Raw genomic sequence first — 21404 nt, 5'->3', positions numbered from 1 at the left:
ATGTATTCCAAATATAACAGCCTATTATTGGTCTACAATATATATAGAGGAGACTTTCCAAATGAGGTACATCTCATTTTAGTTATAAAGAGGTATAACTTATGAGACTTGCTTTGTATATGTAAATGAAAGAAAATCAAAACCCCTTGGTGCATCTTAACTTTGGAAGACCAATTAACACAGAATCTTGACTCTCTAGCCAGTACACATGAGTTGCATGGAAACTGAGAATCACAGCCACTTTAGACCTATATATATATATATATGTGGTTCTGCCTTTGCCCGAGCGGTCACTCTCAGTGGACCCTTGAGGGCCGGCCTTGTCGATATCACATGAAACACACCTAGCAGTTCCCTCGTTAGGGTTGGTGAAGGACTACTTTTCTATAGAATATTTTAGGCTTTTAGCCACGCATATGTCCTACTTGGGCACTTGCATGCGAAGGATCGGATCCAGATCTTATCTCATATTCCATGTAGGTTTTAACCTTCAATGCTGACTTATTTGCTCCTCATTCACCTCGAGATCGATTATTTATGAGCTCATAATATAATTGAGCCAAATTAAACAATCATAATGTTTCAGTACACTAATGACAAGATCGATCATTAATATATTGTATGCAACTTGTAAAGATTTCTAGTATGTATATATCATGATGAATATACCAGATATGTCAGTCCAATAAACAAGAGTCAATTACATATGGTAACATAAAATGCTTAGCTAGCTGTGACCCCATAGATCTTTTGATTCTTTTTATACATTATCAGTAATATGGTAATTTGGGTCGTTTTTGAAATTCAAGACCTTTCAATATTTAAATCAATTTTTTCTTGTCATATATATGGAAAAAACTATAAATTACGTACAATAACTACAGTACAGGTTCATGCATAATTTTAACTTGAGCAAGAAACCAAAGATTTGCGCATAATGCTCTACTTTTTTCATTCAATCATCCACCTTCAGGGAAGTGGATCCTCTGCCAGTATTTTCTCTACCAGACTGTACAAGACTTCTAATCTTGACTATTCAAAACAATTTAATGGCTAGGATTGTACCATCTATTTAATACTTTTAATAAACCCATTTTATATTTATCAATCACCCTTTTAATAATTTATCAAAAAATAAAAAAACAGATCTGCCATCGTCTTCTCCTGGACATTTACCCTCTGCCATGGCTGCCGCCGCTTCAAGCCATTCCCTCTCCCTCCTCCATCGTCACCCACAGCCCTTTCCTTCACTACTCTTTCATTATTCTCCCATGTTGCTAATGATTTCCATGTTCTTAATAGTTTAATTAGCACAATATGATCATAGCTAGAAGGGCATGATTTTCAGCATGGTCCATCTTTGGTTGACCATTCCCCATCTCATTAATTATAAAGATAAGATTGCATTATGATATTTGTCCGGCTAACATGAAAGATAAAATATAAGAATAAGTGAGGGAAAACACATTTAAAGATTAGATTTACTAAATAAAGTATTTATTTTATAATTGTGCTAAATTCAACCTTTGAATATGTTGTTTCTCACTTGTCCTTTATATTAGCCGAATTATTGTTAATATATCATTCATAAAGCTCACCTTATTGGTCTATAAAAAGTCTACATTTGGCAGAACAATATTATATGTAATGTTTTTCAATTAAATATCAGAAATGAGATCTCTGGCAAAGTACGTGGCTGGTCCAGTACTAAACCATTATGGTCCGAAAAGCCACAGCCCACAGCAATCTTAACGTGCATGCTATGTCCTAATTTGTTGTGCCTATTCTGGCAGCCCCCAACCTACTTTCTCTCTTTGTTGGGTGTTTCTTAATAGGACAACGTTTTGATGTTTAATCTCTCTAATTGTAATTGAAGTAAATAATAATTAAATTATTTATTTACCTTAAGGTTTAGTACCTGTTTGGTTAATATTCAAATTCTAGCAAAAACTCAAACAGTTGGACAAAGGTGCAGAGCAGTAGTAAGTAGACCAAGGCGGCAAATTGACAATGTCACAGACTCAAATCAAGGTCTCTTTCACATAATAATATTCTATTTCCAACTGGCACATGGTCATGAGGCCCAGCACGTACGTACCAAATGCTTTTATATATTTCTTGAGCCACCATTGATTCAAAGTCAGTCTCTCTAGCTCTCTCTCTGCACCTTCATCTCTTCCTCTGTGTTTTGCGAATTGAATCAAAGATTTTGCTCATATGGGTCGGTTCGATCTTATACTCATGTGGTCACTTTCCCTCACTCTGTGCCTCTCCCTCTCTCCCATATCGGCGCAGCTAAAAACCAACTTCTACGCCAACATCTGCCCCAATGTCGAAACCATTGTCAAAAATGCTGTCAAGGCCAAATTTCAACAAACATTTGTCACAGTGCCTGCAACCATCCGTCTCTTTTTCCACGATTGCTTCGTGCAGGTAACTCAAATGATTCGGAGTATATCTCATTTCGGGAATGTAAAGTCTTATCTTACAATATATAATGTTTTAAGTTAAATGTTCTAATTTCTTCGGTCTTAATTACATGGTATGGATCAAATAATGAGCTTAATTTGTTTGTACAATGTTAATATTGATAGGGTTGTGATGCTTCAGTTATAATTGGTTCAACTGCAAGCAACAAAGCAGAGAAGGACCACCCTGATAATCTGTCATTAGCTGGAGATGGGTTTGACACAGTTATCAAAGCAAAAGCAGCCGTTGATGCAGTGCCCAGTTGCAAAAACAAAGTCTCCTGTGCTGATATTCTTGCTCTAGCCACCCGAGATGCTATTGTTCTGGTTCGTAATTAATCATTAATTAATCACTAAAGGCTTTGATTAATTAATATTTGTACTAATTAAGTGTGTTTTGATATAATGCACAGTCTGGGGGACCTTCATATTCGGTTGAGTTGGGAAGATTGGATGGACTGAGTTCAACTTCTAAAAGTGTGGAAGGGAAGCTGCCCAAGCCAAGCTTTAAATTGAACCAGCTCAATTCCATGTTTGGTGCCAATGGGTTATCTCAGACAGACATGATTGCTCTTTCAGGTAAGACTTGTGTTAGTATATGTATATACTCAGTCATTCACCAATGACCAATCCTAATGGGAAAGGTGTTGTTAGAGTGGGACACTGGCTAATTAAGGATTAATGCAGTTGTCATGTGAATGGGAGTTGGACACTTGGACACACACATCATGCATTCATTTTGTTTCTTGCAATATTTAATGTGTTTTATAGATGCTTTGAACATGCCAAAAATGCTTTCCAAATAACCCAAAAATGCTTTTTGAATTATTCGCTGAAGTAGACAAAGTGTATTTTGGGGTAAAAGAATTCCATTTAGCATCTATTTGAAAGTTTTTCTATATGAAATAATTTTGCTCACAATACTTTTGTTAATAACACTTTGTTTCTTAAAGTACATATGAAATTTTCATTAGAAAAGCATTTAAAGTGCATTTCTATGAAGCATTTCAAACACTTTTGTTTATTTCCTCCCAAATAGGTCTTTTGGTGATTCTTAATGAAACACCTAGTCAGATGTTTTTATTGAAATCAATTTTGAATTAAGAGAAAAACTTATAACTGGTATATACATCATTTTTTATTTATAATAAATTGTCATTTTACTAGTAGCCTAGTAGGTGAGGATATAATTTGTGAAAAAGAAGGTGCATGAAATTTTTCCTCCCTAGTGTCTATTATTGCCACATTGTTATTACTAGCACAAATTATGTAATTATTAATCATGATCTACTAAACAGCATCATGTTTCCTGCACATGCACTGAGAAAACAAATCTCAGCCATCCGATTGAAAACGTACTTTGTTTTGCAGCGGCGCACACCGTTGGATTCTCTCATTGCAACAGAGTTGCCAATCGGCTTTATAGCTTCAGCAGCAAAAACCCAGTGGACCCCACAATAAACAAAACTTATGTGCCACAACTAAAGGCAATGTGTCCAAAGAATGTGGACCCCGATATAGCCATCAACATGGACCCAAACACCCCCAGAGCCTTTGACAACACGTACTACAAAAATCTTCAACGGGGCCTGGGCCTGTTCACATCGGATCAGGACCTTTTCGTGGACACCAGGTCCAGGCCCGTTGTAAATAACTGGGCCAATAACAATGCGAATTTCGTAACTGCCTTTACTACTGCTATGACTAAGTTGGGCCGGGTCGGAGTGAAGACGGGTAAGAATGGGAATATTCGTCGTGATTGTGCTGCTTTTAATTAAGAGGAAAACAAAAATTGGTGGTCAAAATGAATGTTCACCAGATTTTAGCTCCGGGAAAAGAAAAGAGAAATTAAAATAGGAGATTTAGCTCTTAAGTGAGGTTTTGTAACATCAATAATACAAATTATTGAGATGGCTGTATATGGAATAATGAAATACAACTTTCTCGATACAATTATATATATTTATGATTTTGATCACTAAGAGTATTTCCAGCATTTTTCTAGATCTCTCTAAATTTGAGATTTTTTTAAAAATTTTATCAAATCAAGTTGAATAGATGAGCTCCCCAAACTCTCTTGAAACCTCCAACAATCAAATTTGAAATAATTTGAGAAAATTTCATCTTTAATATTGGAGAGCTTTTTCTAAAATTTAACTTTTTCCTCAAATTTGAAGGAAATATAAAAAAAGAGCTAGAGATGCTCTACAGGAGTCTTTATGAGAAGTAAAATATTTATCTAATCGGTGTATACATTTTTTTATATCTCTTTCACATCACGTAACTTAGCATGTAATAAAAAATATAAACATACACATGTAATTATTTTGTTTTTCCTTTATGAGTTAATAAAGCTTGATCCTTGTGAGATAATGATATACCGTTAACAGACTTGTGCATTATAAATCAATTTGTTCAGCCAAAAAAAAAAATAGAAATCAATACCACACTCCAATAATTTCCAGTTCTTTGTTGCGCGCACACGATGATTTTTATTATGTCTTATGCATAAGTCTTTGTTTTATTTATTATTGGTCACGTAGACCCCAACTCCTAGTCACTTAGGTTTGATTATTCAAGATGCTTGTCATTATCTTCCTACTAGACACTTAGGTGATGTGTATTTGATTATTCAAGATGCTTGTCATTATCTTCCTACAAGTCACTTGGGTGATGCGTATGCAGCCACATATATACAAAGACTTGTGCAAAATTAATGCTCCTCAGAGATGAGTCAAAGTCATCAACTTAATCTGGTGATGTGAGTGCAGATATGTCCCCCATATGCTCCTAATAAATCATTAATTGTTTGCTAATCCTCATCTTAATTTGGTGATAAGATTTTGTCCCCATATACAATGAAATGAAATGCATGCATGCATGCAATTTGTTAAGTGTTATTGAACCCAATCTGGTCCGATTAAATGCAATAATCACAAAATATTGCACATCACTTTCATGTCTCAGTTTGGACCACATTTGCAATCACACCCAAAAAAGAAAGAGGTTTTGAATGATGAGAATGAAATCCCACGTCTCTAAAATTTATAGTCTTATATAAAAAATATATAATATAGTTGAAAAACAGGGGGTTTTATATTTTTAGTCCAAGATTTTTGACAAACAGGGGACCTATAAACAAGCTGCTTAAAGGTCAGGGACCAGATGTTCAATCAATCTAGCTCATACTCATAGACTCATAGTACCTAGTTTGATGTTCATAAGATAAGAGAATAGAGGTAGCAATTCTTCTGATTTAACCCAGTACCAACTAGAAAGTGACCGGCCAAAAAAAACCCCACTAGAAAGTGACAGCTGGCTTTTAAGTGCATTAGCAGTCACAAAAATTAAAGGGTACAAAATTACAGTCACCTACGAATTAGATTTTTCCTACCCAAAAAAAAAAAAAAAGGGAAGAAAAATTAGATTTCTCATAATTCTGCCATATTATAGATTAAAAGACAACAGCCTCAGTTACCCCTCCTAATGCATTCAACTAAGTCTTTCAGAAGTTCATGCATCTGTCAATAATTTCAGAAGTGCAGCAACCATATCATATGAATATCAGTGATTAGTTTTTGTTACTAATAGTAACAATGAAACCATGTTTGTACTTATTATTTCTAAATGAAAGGTGGTCTATATATTTTGAACAAAATGGATCCCCCAAAATGCTTCATCTCTGATCTCTCTGATTAAAGCAAGAGGAGTATTATAAGGAAACCATCCAAAAGAGTCTGCCTATTTTCCATAGATACCAGATAACTACTTGGAACAAATTAAAACAAACTTTTTTCCAAATGAAGACATTACTAGTTAAACCAATCACAAAATCACCTAAGAATCATATTTCTCTTAATTCTGCCCTATCATAGAAAAACAACCAAACAGTCTACGTTGTCACTCCTAAGGCATTCCAAGTAGAATTTTCCGAAGTGCATACTGTTAACTTTAGTGACTTATATAAATTAAACACATACCTGAGTTTACTACAGCACCACAGCTGCATCCATCGCTGACGATTAAGAGTCAAGAATCTTCCTTGCACTTACAGACCTTTAGTACAAACTACTTGATGGGGAGTAAACTAAATTGTGATTGTTTGTGTGCAAGGGGATCTCGACTTTATATAGAGTGGCAGCCTATGAGTCTAACTCATAACTGAACTCATAGGATAACCATATTAGCCTAGGACTCTAATTCATTGTCCTATAAGTGATAGGAATTCCTTTAGCCTTAGTAAACCAAAAAACACATAAATCCATATAGGCTTTAAGGTATAATTCTAATTGAACTCCTGATCTTTACTTAGGCCACAAAACCCTTAGGCAACTATGAGACCACAACAGGTTGTGTCGAAGTACAACTCCAACATTCTCCCACTTGGTTGAATAGGTACCATTGTAGCTTCAACAGTGATCCTTTAGTGCGCACAGAATTCAACTGAATCAAATTCCTAGCATGCCTCTTGTCAAATAAGACCTCTTACATAGAGCTTCAAAAACTTTTGGACTAATACATTATTCGGCTTTAAAAACTACATATGCAAGAACTCATATCCACATGAGACGCCAACAAGACAATGGAAATAGAATGATTAATGTATCTTCCTGATGTGTTACTTGAATGCATATGGAAATGCTTAAGATATTATCATTCCACTAGATCCTCCTTTATCATATTTCAATAAATCTGCCTTTATGTACTTAATGAAACAGTACATTATACTTTAATGAATTTTATTCAGCAAAAACAAAGATATTTAAAACAAACCATAGCATGCTTTCTTTAGCTGAACATCAACTTTTATTCATAAGTATCTCCTTAACTTTAAGACATATCCATGGATCACCAACTTAAACGAAAACAAATAACTTAATCAAAATATTAGCAAATTAAAAGCTAAAAAGCTCCCACTAAATTAGAGCATCTTGAAAACTGGATAGTACTCCCATGTTGGTGACATTCTTATGAAAAAACTAAATTAGGGACAACTTTATTCAATGGGTCGGCTATCAAGTCTAGGGACCCTTTCACAAATAATAAAATTCACTTCATGCATTACTTTAAGAACTCTTAAAGAATAATGGTTTTGATGATTAAACAAGCAATATGCAATAACATAAGCCTTAACGTACATGTCCTAACAAAAATATGTACCTTTATAACATTAATGCATCTAGAAATCTCTTTAATGGATATTGTATTCCAAAATTTCTTATAGGTACAAGAAAAACAAAGTACCAAAAAACCAAATAAAAATCTTATCTCAATGAAAACATAATCTTTTTATAGCAAAAGAGTTCATGACTGAATATGAATATAAACACACCAAAACAATATGCGAGAATAACTTCAATTATCCTTATTAGTCCCAAAAATTCCTTTTGACCGGATGATGATTCAAAGAATATCATACATATTTCTTGAGTGATGATTCCTTATTTTTCTTTCATTATTCTAGATGATGGGTGGTTACTCTAGAATATAATGTATGACCAAATAACATGAATAAAATTAGTGGCTCACAATAATTACTGACCATGGATGAATAATATATCATAAATATGCAACATATATGTAATCGAATGCTATATGCCTTTTGTGCCGTAAGTAATTCCAAGCAATACCCATGTCAGTAAATGAGAAAACCAAAACACCCATCACAGTAGTGTACATTGAAAACAACCAGTAAGGCAAAATAGCTCATGTATGAATTTCCTTCTCAATCTCTGGATAATATACCAATAATGAAATTCAAACGATACATATATAATTGAATGTACCAATCAGATAATAAATATAGATCACTTGAAAATATAGATCTATTCCATTTTGAATGAAACTATAATCATTATTTATATGTGTGCAGACTAATTAAACAATCGATTTGCTATATGTGTTAAAAGAGAAATAATATATCTTAAATATGTAATGCATATTCGGTCGGACAATAGGATGTAAACTTAAGAGGATACCTTTAAAACATCATTTAAACTTTAAGCCATGATATATAGATCAAGAACTTCAAAAGCGAATAATATAATTAAACAATGTTCTATCCAAGTAATTCACATAAGCCAAATCAAGAATCACCCAATTCATGTATATTATCACATGTCAATTATAAGCCATTTAATGCTAGTGCTTCTACTAGAACAATGTTTCGTCTAACGAAATTAATCATCCATAATAATATTTAATAGGAAGCAAACAATATATGATATATCATAGATTAGTATATACTTAGATACCCAAGTCTCTTTCGAGTGATGATTTATTTTCCTTATTGGTAATTTTATAGGCCAAGCCAGAAGGGTTTTGTTATATTTGGACATGCAAAACCAATCTAAATAACATACATACAAGTTACCCTTTTATATTCATAATCATATATAAGTGAGCATTAACCCTTAAGTTTACAAAACTTTTAGCTCCCACGCACTGATGAAAGGTCTCACAAAGCTACTTATAAAGTAGAAATTTAATGAACATATCTTCCCCCAATTTCTACTGTAAGAACAAACAGTCCATATATGATAATCACATAAATGATTGGAGAGCCTTCATCACGCTACAATAAGATTGTTAATGTGCTAACAGTAAACAAATTAACTACCAAATTATATTAATTTCACATAAACATTTGCTATTCCTTGATGCAAAGGTAATTAGCACAAAAACAGTTATTGTGGTTTATAAGGATTGATCAAAACAGCACAACATCAATTCCCCTAAACAAAAAATGTTCAGTATTTAACAATCAATAATATGCTCATAAAAAAATAATACATATGGCAGCCATGTACTTAATGTATTTCTATAGTTATCAAAACCAGTAAATTAAGACTTAAAATATGTCTCCACAAAATGACTCCATGTTATTCAAACCTTTAAAACTTACAAGGTTTAAGTCTATTTATATGTATCCATAAAACTTGAGTAATTACTTAATTTGATATTCATAAAACCTTCTAATTTGGACCGTTTGGCCACTTTGGTGACTAACAAACAATCTTTAATATGAATTCAAAATTAAATGAATAACCGTAACAATCTTACAAATTAATTACATAGATTCGGATGTATACAAGTAAGCAACTTATTCCATTCTACAGTCCAATATACACATTAAATCGATAAATGCATCAAACTAAATTCTAATCATCCATTATCATAATTGCTTTATATCTTTAATAATATATGTTTGATACCATTCAGATCATAAAAATTGAACAACATGTATAATTCTTAATTCTAGCCACGCAATCCACATACAACAAATCAAAGGATTAAAGATAAATCGACGTCATAGATGACTAAATTAACATTTACTCTCTTAATCAAAAGTCAACCCATATATATGTCAAAGCAATCAGGTACATATATACATTAGTTTTGGCAATCGATAAAAATAAAATAAAAAAGCAATCTGACATATATATATACTCCATGGCCTCCTTGATCATTTGCAGAGATCAAGCACTTAACCTTTAACATTATGTATATATATATATATATATATATATATGTGTATGTAGATGTCATATTAACCCATATCCTTATCCTTATATATATCTGAAGTTCCTTTTCCTTAATTTCATCATGCCACTACCATGCGGAAAATTAGATGTTATTATATAGATATATGTTTGCGGTTGTCAATTAAAAGCCAATTAAAATTATTCTTACGTGTTAGAAAAGAATCTAACCATACAGCATAATAATCCATTAATTTCTCAATTGAGAAGTAATTCCAATCTGCAAATTGTATATAGGCTTAAATGAATATATCTAAGCGACATGCCAGCATAAATGCTAACTCCAAATTCACATATAAATTTCATGTTTGAATAATATATATATAAATATATATCAAATAAATTTCAAATCAAAACTGCTATATATATACATTAGTATTTTGTCCATATACATAAGTATAATTTGAAGACTTGCGCCTTCCATTCATCATATAATTAATCAAAAAACCCAAAACATATTTAGATAATCAAAACATGTGTTCGTCTATATATATAGTCACAACAATTATCATAAAAGCATAATAAAATGAGAAGCCTAATTTCTTTTAGGTGCAGACAGTGCCTAGTCCAAACCAAAATTGACATTCATATTCATATATGAACCACATATATTCAATGCATACAAACCTATACAAACATTATTCATGATCAGTCTTAATAATATACATGCTTAGGACAAAAATCACTCATGTACATCATGCATTAGAATTCAATTGGAGAAACACCAAAGCAAAACCTGATAGACATATAAATCTAACCTTGCATGGAAATCCAAACAATTAATAGATGATCAAAACACGTATTAATTTGGTCAAAACCGATCACATATATAAGCCATCTAATGAGACTTTTCTTTATAGATTAATATTTCAAGTTAATCAATATATATATGTATATATATATATATATCTGTTTGATGCCTAAGTGTTTTTGCTTTGTCAATTTTCATACGGAAAAACATATGCAAAATCCATTCCTCTTCTTAAAATTGCTACCGGGTTCAATGGATGACTTCAATGGAATTGATAGCAGAGAAATTCATAACTGAAAATTTAATTTAATCATTAAACTTAATCCCCAAGAAAGGCCTTATAAACACAATTAACTCACACCTATAGGCTGAGAGTAAACAATGTTGTAGCACTAGATCATAAAACTACATAAACTAGCTTTATAAAGAACCTCCTACATCTATGGACAGAAGGAGACCCTTTAACAGCCTATATAGTGTTATTTTCTATGCTAGCCATAATCATACTGACCATGATGAAGTAATAATCATCTATGGACAGAAAATTACTTTCACCTGTCATGTATTGATAATGCAATTTGATCAATACACCTTTGTTTAGGGCCTTTTTAAACCAAATAAGCCGCGAGAGGCTTGCTTAATTGGTCCAAAAACCCCTAAAACATTGATCACAACCTTTAGACATTTATATATATATATATTTGATAATAAGACTTGAGATCAAATATATCTAATACATACAAACAGATAGTTGAAAAATAAATTCAAATAGTTTAATTGATCAAACTTTATAGCCTTTTGGTTTTAGGGTTTGTTACTTGTGACATGAGAAACCATAGTGTCTAAACCCCAAAACAGCAACGAGAAGTTTTAATTAAATTTTACATGATATAACAAACACTTGAATATAAAATCATAGAAAACTTGCAGCAGATGAAATTACTGTTAGTGCAAGAAAACTTAATTCTCACATCAACATCAATCATGGATTACACACGATCAATCATATATATAAACAAGTGATCTTATGCATATAATTAAACCTTTATATATATATATATATATATTCTCTAGATTAATCCTAATCGTTTAATAGAGTGTGCAAACAATTAGGCAAGACATGTTTCTTTTAGGTTTTAATCATACAAGTCATGCTCTGATACCACATGTTAACTTTAGTGACTTATATAAATTAAACACATACCTGAGTTTACCACAGCACCACAGCTGCATCCATCGCTGACGATTAAGAGTCAAGAATCTTCCTTGCACTTACAGACCTTTAGCACAAACTACTTGATGGGGAGTAAACTAAATTGTGATTGTTTGTGTGCAAGGGGATCTCGACTTTATATAGAGTGGCAGCCTATGAGTCTAACCCATAACTGAACTCATAGGATAACCATATTAGCCTAGGACTCTAATTCATTGTCCTCTAAGTGATAGGAATCCCTTTAGCCTTAGTAAACCAAAAAACACATAAATCCATATAGGCTTCAAGGTATAATTATAATTGAACTCCTGATCTTTACTTAGGCCACAAAACCCTTAGGCAACTATGAGACCACAACAGGTTGTGTCGAAGTACAACTCCAACACATACATCTCAATACTTTCAGAAGTGCTCCAACCATAACATAATAGGAATTAGGTTTTGTGAAAAATAGTAGTTATGAATCCATGTTCATACTTATAATTTCCAAATAAAAGGTGGTCTATTTTCGACAAAATGAAGCCCTCAATAAGCTACATATCTCTGATTACAGCAAGAGTGCCATATGTCAACTTGTCAAGGAGTACTATACATCTCCCTGAAGATCACTGCAATATACAAAGTTGATCGACCTAGTGTGCCTTCATAAGGGTTCACAATTTCTCTCTCAGTAGCTAGCTAAAGGGGAGTTCTGTCAGCAGCAGAGTGGGTATGTGACATTTGTTTACCAAATCTTTGTAACCATATATCAAATTGAAAAAAGATGTCATTTTCATAAAAATAAAAAATAAATAAAGAAGCCGCACATCCACACTTTCAAAGAAAACAAATTAAAAAAATATATGCGTTTAATTAGAGAAGGTACACAGTAACATGCATGTCAGTGTAGGATGCAACAGTTTTCTTTCAGTTTATTTTCTCTCAGAGACTAGTCTTTTTTTGGTAACCAAAAATTTAGGAAGTCATAGATTTTTTAATATTTTATTTACAATTTTTAAAAATTGTTGTGAATTTTTTATCATTATTTGTTCATGTGGCATCATTAATTTATGTGTCTATTTTTAAAAAAGCAAGTCGATGCCAATAGTGTGCTACGCATAAATTAATCACTTCATCAACTTTTTCATGAAAGATGTTCTTTACTGTCGACACACATTTTATGTCCAACCCCGATTCTTTTTCAATTTGTATGATAGTCCTTGAATTATTGACTCATGATCTACGAAAGAAATGTAAGAAACTAAGAAATAAGAAAAAGATATACCTTATTGATGCTTTGTAAGCTGAGAAACAAAAGTTGGTGTTCCCTTACAATACATGGGCTTCAAAACATACTTATGTTGTAAACGATATTTTAGGTAATGATATATACAATTTTTCTCTAGGATAGACGTATCCGTATTTTTTTTTTTTCACAGATTCTCGTTGCCGAGTGCTCAGTAGTCTATTTTTTTATAACAGTCGAGCGTTTGTTGCATTGATTTTTTAGGATACTTCCCCGATGGTTCACCTTATACCCTCATAGGGTATAGAATGGAATTTGTGGAGGCTGCATGTTAGGTTTTAAGTTAAAACCTAATATAAAGCCGATAAACCAATGTCGAACGCTCGGGAGAAGAATAAAATGACACTGCCGAATGCTCAACGCTAGAAATCCGTGAAAAAAAAAAAATTGCGGGCGTCCGCCCTAGAGAATGATTGATGATACATTGATACATATATATTCTTTGAACTTTCATTTATTACTTTTGTTTGTTTGTTTTTTGTTGTTGTTGTTGTTAAAATTAAGGTGTAATATGTTAATTAACAACTCTATATATATTATGCATTTCACTAATCTGGCTACAAGTAGATAATATGATATTATATCGTTTGTTTTAATATATTTGCAGTATTTAATTTTAAAGAAGCAGCTAATGATGATGGTTTGCCGGGAACCACCCTGTGAAATTCAAATGTTTGGGCCAAGTGCATATTACATCTACATTTCCGAAATCCACCCATAATTAGCTTTATAAATTGTTCCATGTACGTAACTTAAATAAAATTTTGATCAACAATAACTTAGTTTCAAGTAAATCTAACATTTTCATTACTGAAAGTTGTTTTTGTTTCGTTCTAACTTTTTCTGTCTCTTGCATTCTCTTCTTACTATTCAATTCTCTAGATCTCCATCTAGGCATGAACTGAATTGCAAATAATTCAGTTTTGTCGTATCAATTTTCGAGTAGATGCAAGAAATTAAGAAATTAATTAACTATATACATTATGCATTTCACTAATCTAGCTACAATAATATGATATCATATCGCTTGTTTCTATATATATATGCAGTATTTAACTTAAATTGGATGAGCCAATATCCCACACCTAATAATAGCATGTCCGCGGGATCAATGTGAGATTAAACACATTATTTTACTCTACTTTTTTTGGTCAATTTTTGCCCCCTCGGCACACTGACTGAAAAAGATAAATGTGAAATAATATGTACCCACCCCAGTGTGCCGAGGGACAAAAATTGGCTATATCTTTTACTCTATCTCCGACGTCCACCTTTAATTAGCTCTAACTTTGCTAACACCTACAAACATTTGGTCTAAAGCCAGAGCACCAGCACCAGCACAACCCGTTAATAAGTGGGCCGGGTTGAGCCCGGCCCATACAATATCTTTTGCTCTGTCTCCGACATCCACCTTTAATTAGCTCCAACTTTGCTAACACCTACAAACATTTGGTCTAAAGCCAGAGCACCAGCACCAGCACAACCCGTTAATAAGTGGGCCGGGTTGAGCCCGGCCCATACGTATGGGCCGGGCTGGGCCAATGTATTCTATCTCTTTGGGCCGGCCCGGCTCGAGCCCGTTTTGTGTTGGGCCGGCCCGAGCCCGTTATGGGTTTAGGCTGGCCCGTTTATACTAGTATTTTTCAAATTTTTTATTATTTACTATTAGCCTTGTTTTAATTTTTAATTTTGATTTTAGTGGTGAAATTTGATAGAAAATGAAATAAAAGTAGTAGAAAATTAAAAAATTTGATAGAAAATGAAATGACATAAAAAACTATTTGATTTATTAAACAATAATATAAACTTAAAATAATTAATCGGGCCGGACTGGACTTAGGGTTTAAAATAATTGGGCCGGCCCAAGCATGGCACGAAGCACAAATGGGCCGACTTTAAATGGGCCGGTCCGTTGTACACCTCCGCGTAAATGTCATATTAAGTAGTAGATTAGGCTGCTATTGGCATTTAATTCGTAGTGGCTACTAGCTATTAGAAGAATACATTTAACTGTTTATGATTAATTGAATTTGAATATAACATTTTAAGTTCTTATTTACATATTACTTGCTTAATTTTTTCTTCAATTATTTTCTTGTAATTATGTGCTTGTTTATGATGTAGTATATACTGCTTCACAACTACTGATGAACCAATAATTTAATTTGATTTGTTGGATGTCTTTCTACTCCCTAGCAGTTCTTTACACAATAATCTTCATTCTACAATGATTAATTGCGTCCACTAATCCTACTTTCTTGGTAGGACTTGAATAAAATTATTCTTGCTGTGTTTCTAATTTATGTTCATTATTGATCAATCAGGAGTACTTTGATATAGCAAATATACTTTATATCAACCCATAAGGGCCATAACCCAGAAACTAAGTTGGTTGAATCAAAAAAAAAAAAAAAAAAAAAGGAGGCTACAAATGCAAAGGAAACAGGTTTGTGAAAAGACTGAGCCTTCAGTGAATTTTCAGTTTTAAGTTGTTGAATAATGTGCAGCAACCAAACACCATAAAAAGCACATACACACAGCATCCAAACATCACACAAGTAGTATGTTACCTTACATTAAACAACAATATTATGAATCGCATGTAACAAGAAACTCAACAATTACAGCCCTCCAAACTTTGAAGATAAGCTTTATTAGGAATGACAAAGTCAATAAACAGAATAGATATCTGTCGTCAAGGAGTGCCACTGACCTATTTGTTACAGTTATATTCAAGTTTCGATTTGTCTATACCTCGCAATGTCAAGGTATCGAACCATAGGCACAAATAATCAGCTCTGGACCTATATACAATCTAATCACCTCGATCCAAAATTTCCTATTACATCTACTTATGTATTATGGCAGTGCTTATCAAACCAATAAGGTCAAGATCAGTACTAGAATGTATTCAACAATTGTCATTAATCATCATCACTATAAAATGAGCCAAAATTTACTGCTTGAGATAAAACATGTACTGGTCAGTCAATTCTGTCTTCTGATGCATGCAAGCAAACCTTCTCAAGTTTGGTTGGCCAATCTTCTCCAAGTATTAGAGGGTTCAAATCCATTGCAACCTGAAAGTCTAATATAGATGCCGTACTGGGCCTGCTTCGTCTTTGTACGTATCTCACTGGCCGCATCTCATTCAAACCAGGTATTACACGGTTATGTCCTTGATCTATGTGTTTGCCCTCAGACCTTGAACCAGCTAAGTCCAAGCAGGGCCTTATTAATCTCTTTAGGAAAACGTCAAGGCCATTATTCAACAAGTTGGCACAATCCACTGAGATTTTCACTCCCTCCATCTCCAACTTTTTCTCCAACCTCTTCCATAAAGAACTACTATCAGGTAGCTCACCACTGATCTGACAAGTCTCATTGTAAATAGCAGATGCTGATCCTTTAATTAACAGTTTTTTTGTCCTTCCAGCATTTGTGGGGATGCCAAGAGGAGCTCTAAGAGGGCTCATACTATGAATGCTTGGGCTTTCAGCAGCCTGATCAACCTCTTCCCCATCTTCAACAGAGCAAGGGGGTTTGCTTCCCAAAGAAAGCAGCTTGGTTGCCCTTTCTTCTTGAATTTTAGGGACATGATCATCACATGCCCTGCTATTGTTCTTCCCATGAGGTCCAAATGTGGTCAAACGATCCCTTAACCTGCGATCCCGAAGATTTGGGGTCCTCCCTTTTCGAGGCGATTGTGGAAAATCTCTGCACAACAATTCAAGACTGCTCCTTTGATATCCATTTGCCACTTTAACACTCAGAGAACCTGCAATCTTGCTCCTTGTTGATGGGGGAGTCTTCGAAAGGCATGCATTTTTCAGTATTGAACGAATGAGATGATTATGAAGACAGGCATTCTCTTTCCCTATTGTTCCAATGCAGAGTCTATCAAACTCGGGTTTGCTAATCTTGAGACTCAAATATCTTGTAAGAAGATTAAAATACTTCTCCGCTTTTGGGCTCCCAACCTTCTTCTCAATCTGAGCTTTCAGCTCAAAAGTGTCTATCCGAGAAAATTGCCTTCTTGCTGGCATTCTGGTTTCAAATTGCTCACTTTTATCAACATCAAAATTCATTGAATTAAATCAATACCAACAGAAATCCAAAACAATCAGGCATTCCTCATCATTTTTTAAATCTTTTTTTATACCTTAGTGCCAATGAATTTCGGCTAAATAAAAAAAGTCAACAGTGCTCACTAATATATGTTGCATTACATAAAAATTAAAAAAACATAAGCAACAGCGATTCACCTAAAACACGAATCTAGACCCTTAATTTTCACATAAAATCAAGTATTTCAATCAAATCTAAATAGTCAAGCATAACTATGGAATTCATACCAGCAAATATAACTATGGTATAAAGTACATAGAACTATAAATTAAAGCAGAAATTGAACCCAAATAACCAGCATTCCACATCTCAAATCCAAAACAGAAAATCCCAATTGTTTTTGTTTGATTTTGGTAGCAAGTTAGTTTCAGCAATAAAAATTGGACAGGGCCTGCATGAACAAGCTGAATACTTAAATTTGAGACAAAACTTACAAAACCCAGATAGCGATTTAGCTAAAAAGGAAATAATTTAAGTAATTAAGTTCATTTAACCAACAAAACACTCAACTCCACCAATTGCAGATTGAATTGAGAGCAACACCACGACAGGCATTACACAGAGTTTTCAATTAATTTAATTAAAGAGGAAAAAAATTAAAGCTTTAGAGACTTCAAAGTAAAAAATTCGACTTCTTTCGGAGACCCAATTCAGAATTTAACCAGAAAAACAAACCCCGCAAAGCAATTGAAGGATTGAAACGAAAACAAAAAGAAAGAACCAAAAAAGGTAAAGTAAAAAAAACCAACCTGAATTTTGAAACTGTGAATCAGAATTGCACTGAGCTTCACTGCAGGCACTGTAATTCCTCGATCACTGCTTCATTTTACTTTCAGAACAAGAAAGAGAGAGAGAGATCGGGGATGGTAGGCAATACGTTTTTCAGAAGCTTCTTAGGTTACAGGAGGTCAAAGACACGTGCGTTCAAGCTAAGGAGCCAAACTGCCAATCATCATCAGAGTTCATACATACTTCGTTGACTCCAAGTCAACGCACACGTACACATTGCCTACCCATTAGCCCACCAATTAATTTTCTGTTCCGGAAAAATGCAAAATATTTCAATATTCAATCTTATTTTAAAGGTTTTTTTTTTTAAGAGCAATCTTATTCTAAAGTTTATTTATGTTATCGTTGATTAATATTTGTAAGAATTTTCGATGCATGTAGTATTATTAGATTTTATTCCATTGACGATTCTTCATTTTAGTTCATGTGGAATCAAAATTTCCGTAATGATACATGAGCTGACATGTCTCTATAGTTGGATGGAGAAAGACCAAATTACCCTCACGAATGCTCATGAGATTCAATGTTAGCAGTTCCGCATTTTATGAAGACATTAGTATAGCCCGTACAATGTTTAGGGTTACATCATAAACTCTAACTTTGTTTTGGTTTGTGTGTGTCGTGCCTCTAGTAGCGGCTGTGGACATGTGGTCACTGCTGGTCATGTTGTTCTCCAATGAGTTTGTTAATTTCAAGGTGTTCATAACTTAAAAGGTTAACTTAAAATATCTAAACACACAAATTTAACTTGAAGTTAATATTCAAGTCCACAAAAATTAATTTCCAGATAACATTCTATAAGGCCCAACAGTCAGGCGCTAAATAAGGATAAAACACCACATGTCAAATTTAAAAAATTTTAAGCGACAAATAACATTAAAATTTATAACAAATTTCACTTTGCATCTCTGTGGTTTGCTCAGATTGTCAAGTTGCTCTCTCAAGTTTCAATTTTGACAATTTTAAACCCAAAGTTTAAAATCAAAGACAATATGACCCTATCAATAAGTCTGACTGTTACGTTAAATGCTTATGTGTGGCACATGTGGGATCCACAATTAATGTCTGCAACCATCATAATTAGGGGTGGGCATTAGGACCGAAAATACCGAAACCATCCCATTCCGTGTCATTCCGTATCATTTGGTCCCATCCCGTTTTTTTTTTTTCAATCCCGTACCAATCCCGTCCCGTACCGATCTTAAACGGGATGGGATCGGTCCTGAAGGTTCAATACCGGGATGATCCCGTCCCGTACCGAACAATTAAAAATTTAATTATTTAATAATTTAATGGGCCCAAATAGGCAAATATCACTAAACCCATTTTATTTTTTAACTTTTAGTTTGGGATGTAATAAGTCATAAGACTTAATTATGTTTTTTAGTTTGGATTTGGTAAATAAGCCATGAGGCTTAATTGTGATTTACTGATTTATGAGTTTATGTTTGAACTTTGAAACTTTGAATATTTGAATTGTTGAAGTTTATGTTGTATTGTTGTTTTTTTTGAATTGTTGAATAATTGGTTGAATTGTTGAAGTCTTGAAGATGAATTTTCAATTTTGAATAAAAACAGTTTATTACTTGAATTCTTGTTTTGTTTGTATAGTTGAATAAAAATAGGTTATGTTTATTGTTTACAGGTTATTATTTGAAGATGAATCTTGAATAAAAATTGAATAATTAATTTTTTATTATTTTTTTGTTTGGGATCGGGATGGTACCGAACCCGTACCGAATCACTTTGGTACGGGACGAGATGGTACCATAATCCCAAACCTCCATCCCATCCCGTACCGATCCCGAACTCAAATCATGAGATGGGAACGGGATGAGGTAAGTCCCATCCCCCTCCATCCCGTGCCCACCCCTAATCATAATAGCAATTTCAAAAACGTTCATCTTGCAAGAGCATAGAAAAGGCAAAAGATCGTGTGGTTGATCTTGTTGGCTTCCTGAGTTGTGATGATAGTGCTGCTTTGTTGTATTATTGATGAGCGGAGATATTGAATTCTCTATTAAGAAGTCAACAATTGAATTTATTTGAAGTAATTAATCATCAACAATTAACCATATGAGTCCCACATGTGCCACATAAGCAATATTTAATGTCTAACTGTTAAGTCAGACTTATTGAAGAGTCACATTGTTTTTTATTTCAAAACTTGGGTTTCAAATTGCCAAAATTAAAACCTGAAAGAGCAACTTGACAATCTGAGCAAACCTCAGGGGTGCAAAGTGAAATTTGCTCTAAAATTTAACCACAACCACCCTTATCTTCTTTCATTTGCAGACCACATTTCAGAATATTATTAAATATGCACACCAACAAAATGACAAAAAAAAATACAATGAATAAGACAGTCTTTCTGAAATTGCTTGTTATAGTAATGAAGAATTTAATAATTCTAAAACTCCAAATTCAAACTGGTACATCAACTTTGAGAATTTTTGCAAATGAAATTGAAACTCCAAACTGAACTGAGAGCTGAAAAATCAATTTCAATGAAATCAACTACAAATCTGAGCTCAAAATAGAGATAACTGTGGATCTGCAAAATTGGAAATAGAAAATCAAAATCAAACAAACAATCAAAATAGAAAACGAAAAGTTGCTATGAAACCAAAAGGACGCCACGGCCATAGTCTTTGATACATTTGCAAGCAGAGCATTCTTTCACACAGAGATGGTCAGAGAGAGAGAGAGAGAGATTGGAACATGGTTGTAGGTTCTGTGGTCGAATGTGGACGGAGATTCGGTCGGAAAAACCATAGGTGTCAGATGATGTGGCGATTGGATCGGTGGTCGCGGCTCTGAGTGTGTCTCAGTTGGTGCGTGTGGTTGGTTTGGCTTTCTCTTCTTTTTGCTTCTACTACTTTCTTTCTCTCCACCGACTCTCTCTCTCTCTCTCTCTCTCTCTCTCTCTCTCTCTCCGTGTTTGTGGACTTGAAAATGGTTTGTTTAAACTGCCAGCTAGCAACCACATCTAGCTATGTCACCGTATTGTTACCTTATTATTAAATTTCAACAACAGGTCTAGTAGAGGTTAAATAAGAAGCTTGTCATGCATCCTACACTAATTTATTCTTTTTTAATCCTATGTTGTATTTTGTAGCCTTAAAGCGAGAATGAAACAAAATTCCAAATATAGAGGCAAACAACAAGATGTATGTTGTAGTTTCCCTATTAAATAAAAATTAATTGCAGTTCAATTGGGAAACTATGT

General features: G+C 33.6%; 2 protein-coding genes across 4 annotated transcripts; one reads left to right on the top strand and one right to left on the bottom strand.

Annotated features, from left to right (window-relative positions):
- The first annotated feature begins 2134 nt into the window (after positions 1 to 2134).
- On the top strand, positions 2135 to 4450 carry LOC147284333 (peroxidase 51-like). Its single transcript, XM_086243821.1, has 4 exons — positions 2135 to 2433; positions 2595 to 2795; positions 2882 to 3047; positions 3840 to 4450. Exons 1-4 carry the CDS (start codon positions 2218 to 2220, stop codon positions 4244 to 4246), a joined length of 990 nt encoding a protein of 329 aa, XP_086099947.1. The 5' UTR covers positions 2135 to 2217; the 3' UTR covers positions 4247 to 4450.
- Positions 4451 to 15813: 11363 nt separating this feature from the next.
- On the bottom strand, positions 15814 to 18270 carry LOC147284332 (uncharacterized). 3 transcript variants are annotated; one of them, XM_086244880.1, is made up of 2 exons: positions 18136 to 18270; positions 15814 to 17305 (listed from the first exon to the last, which is right to left on the bottom strand). In XM_086244880.1, the coding sequence occupies exon 2, from the start codon at positions 17302 to 17304 to the stop codon at positions 16243 to 16245; it is 1062 nt and encodes a 353-aa protein (XP_086101006.1). In that variant the 5' UTR covers position 17305; positions 18136 to 18270; the 3' UTR covers positions 15814 to 16242. The 3 variants fall into 3 exon arrangements, with proteins under 3 accessions (XP_086101006.1, XP_086101007.1, XP_086101005.1); XM_086244881.1 differs by having other exon boundaries at positions 15814 to 17323; positions 18136 to 18251; XM_086244879.1 differs by lacking the exon at positions 18136 to 18270 and having other exon boundaries at positions 15814 to 18112.
- Between the last annotated feature and the right edge of the window lie 3134 nt (positions 18271 to 21404).

This window comes from Dryas octopetala, chromosome 5 (genome assembly GCF_963921425.1).
Source record: "Dryas octopetala chromosome 5, drDryOcto1.1, whole genome shotgun sequence".
In the NCBI taxonomy this organism is placed as follows: Eukaryota; Viridiplantae; Streptophyta; class Magnoliopsida; order Rosales; family Rosaceae; genus Dryas; species Dryas octopetala.
The sequence above is the reverse complement of the archived record's forward strand: the minus strand, read 5'-3'. Positions and strand labels throughout refer to the sequence as shown.

What these genes read in the sequence shown, in the direction of transcription:
- LOC147284333 (XM_086243821.1), top strand. Translation starts at nt 2,218, where the DNA reads ATGGGTCGGTTCGATCTTATACTCATGTGGTCACTTTCCCTCACTCTG. An exon ending in TCCACGATTGCTTCGTGCAG is followed by an intron (nt 2,434 to 2,594) that starts GTAACTCAAATG and finishes TAATATTGATAG; the next exon opens with GGTTGTGATGCTTCAGTTAT. An exon ending in CCCGAGATGCTATTGTTCTG is followed by an intron (nt 2,796 to 2,881) that starts GTTCGTAATTAA and finishes TATAATGCACAG; the next exon opens with TCTGGGGGACCTTCATATTC.
- LOC147284332 (XM_086244879.1), bottom strand. Translation starts at nt 17,346, where the DNA reads ATGAATTTTGATGTTGATAAAAGTGAGCAATTTGAAACCAGAATGCCA.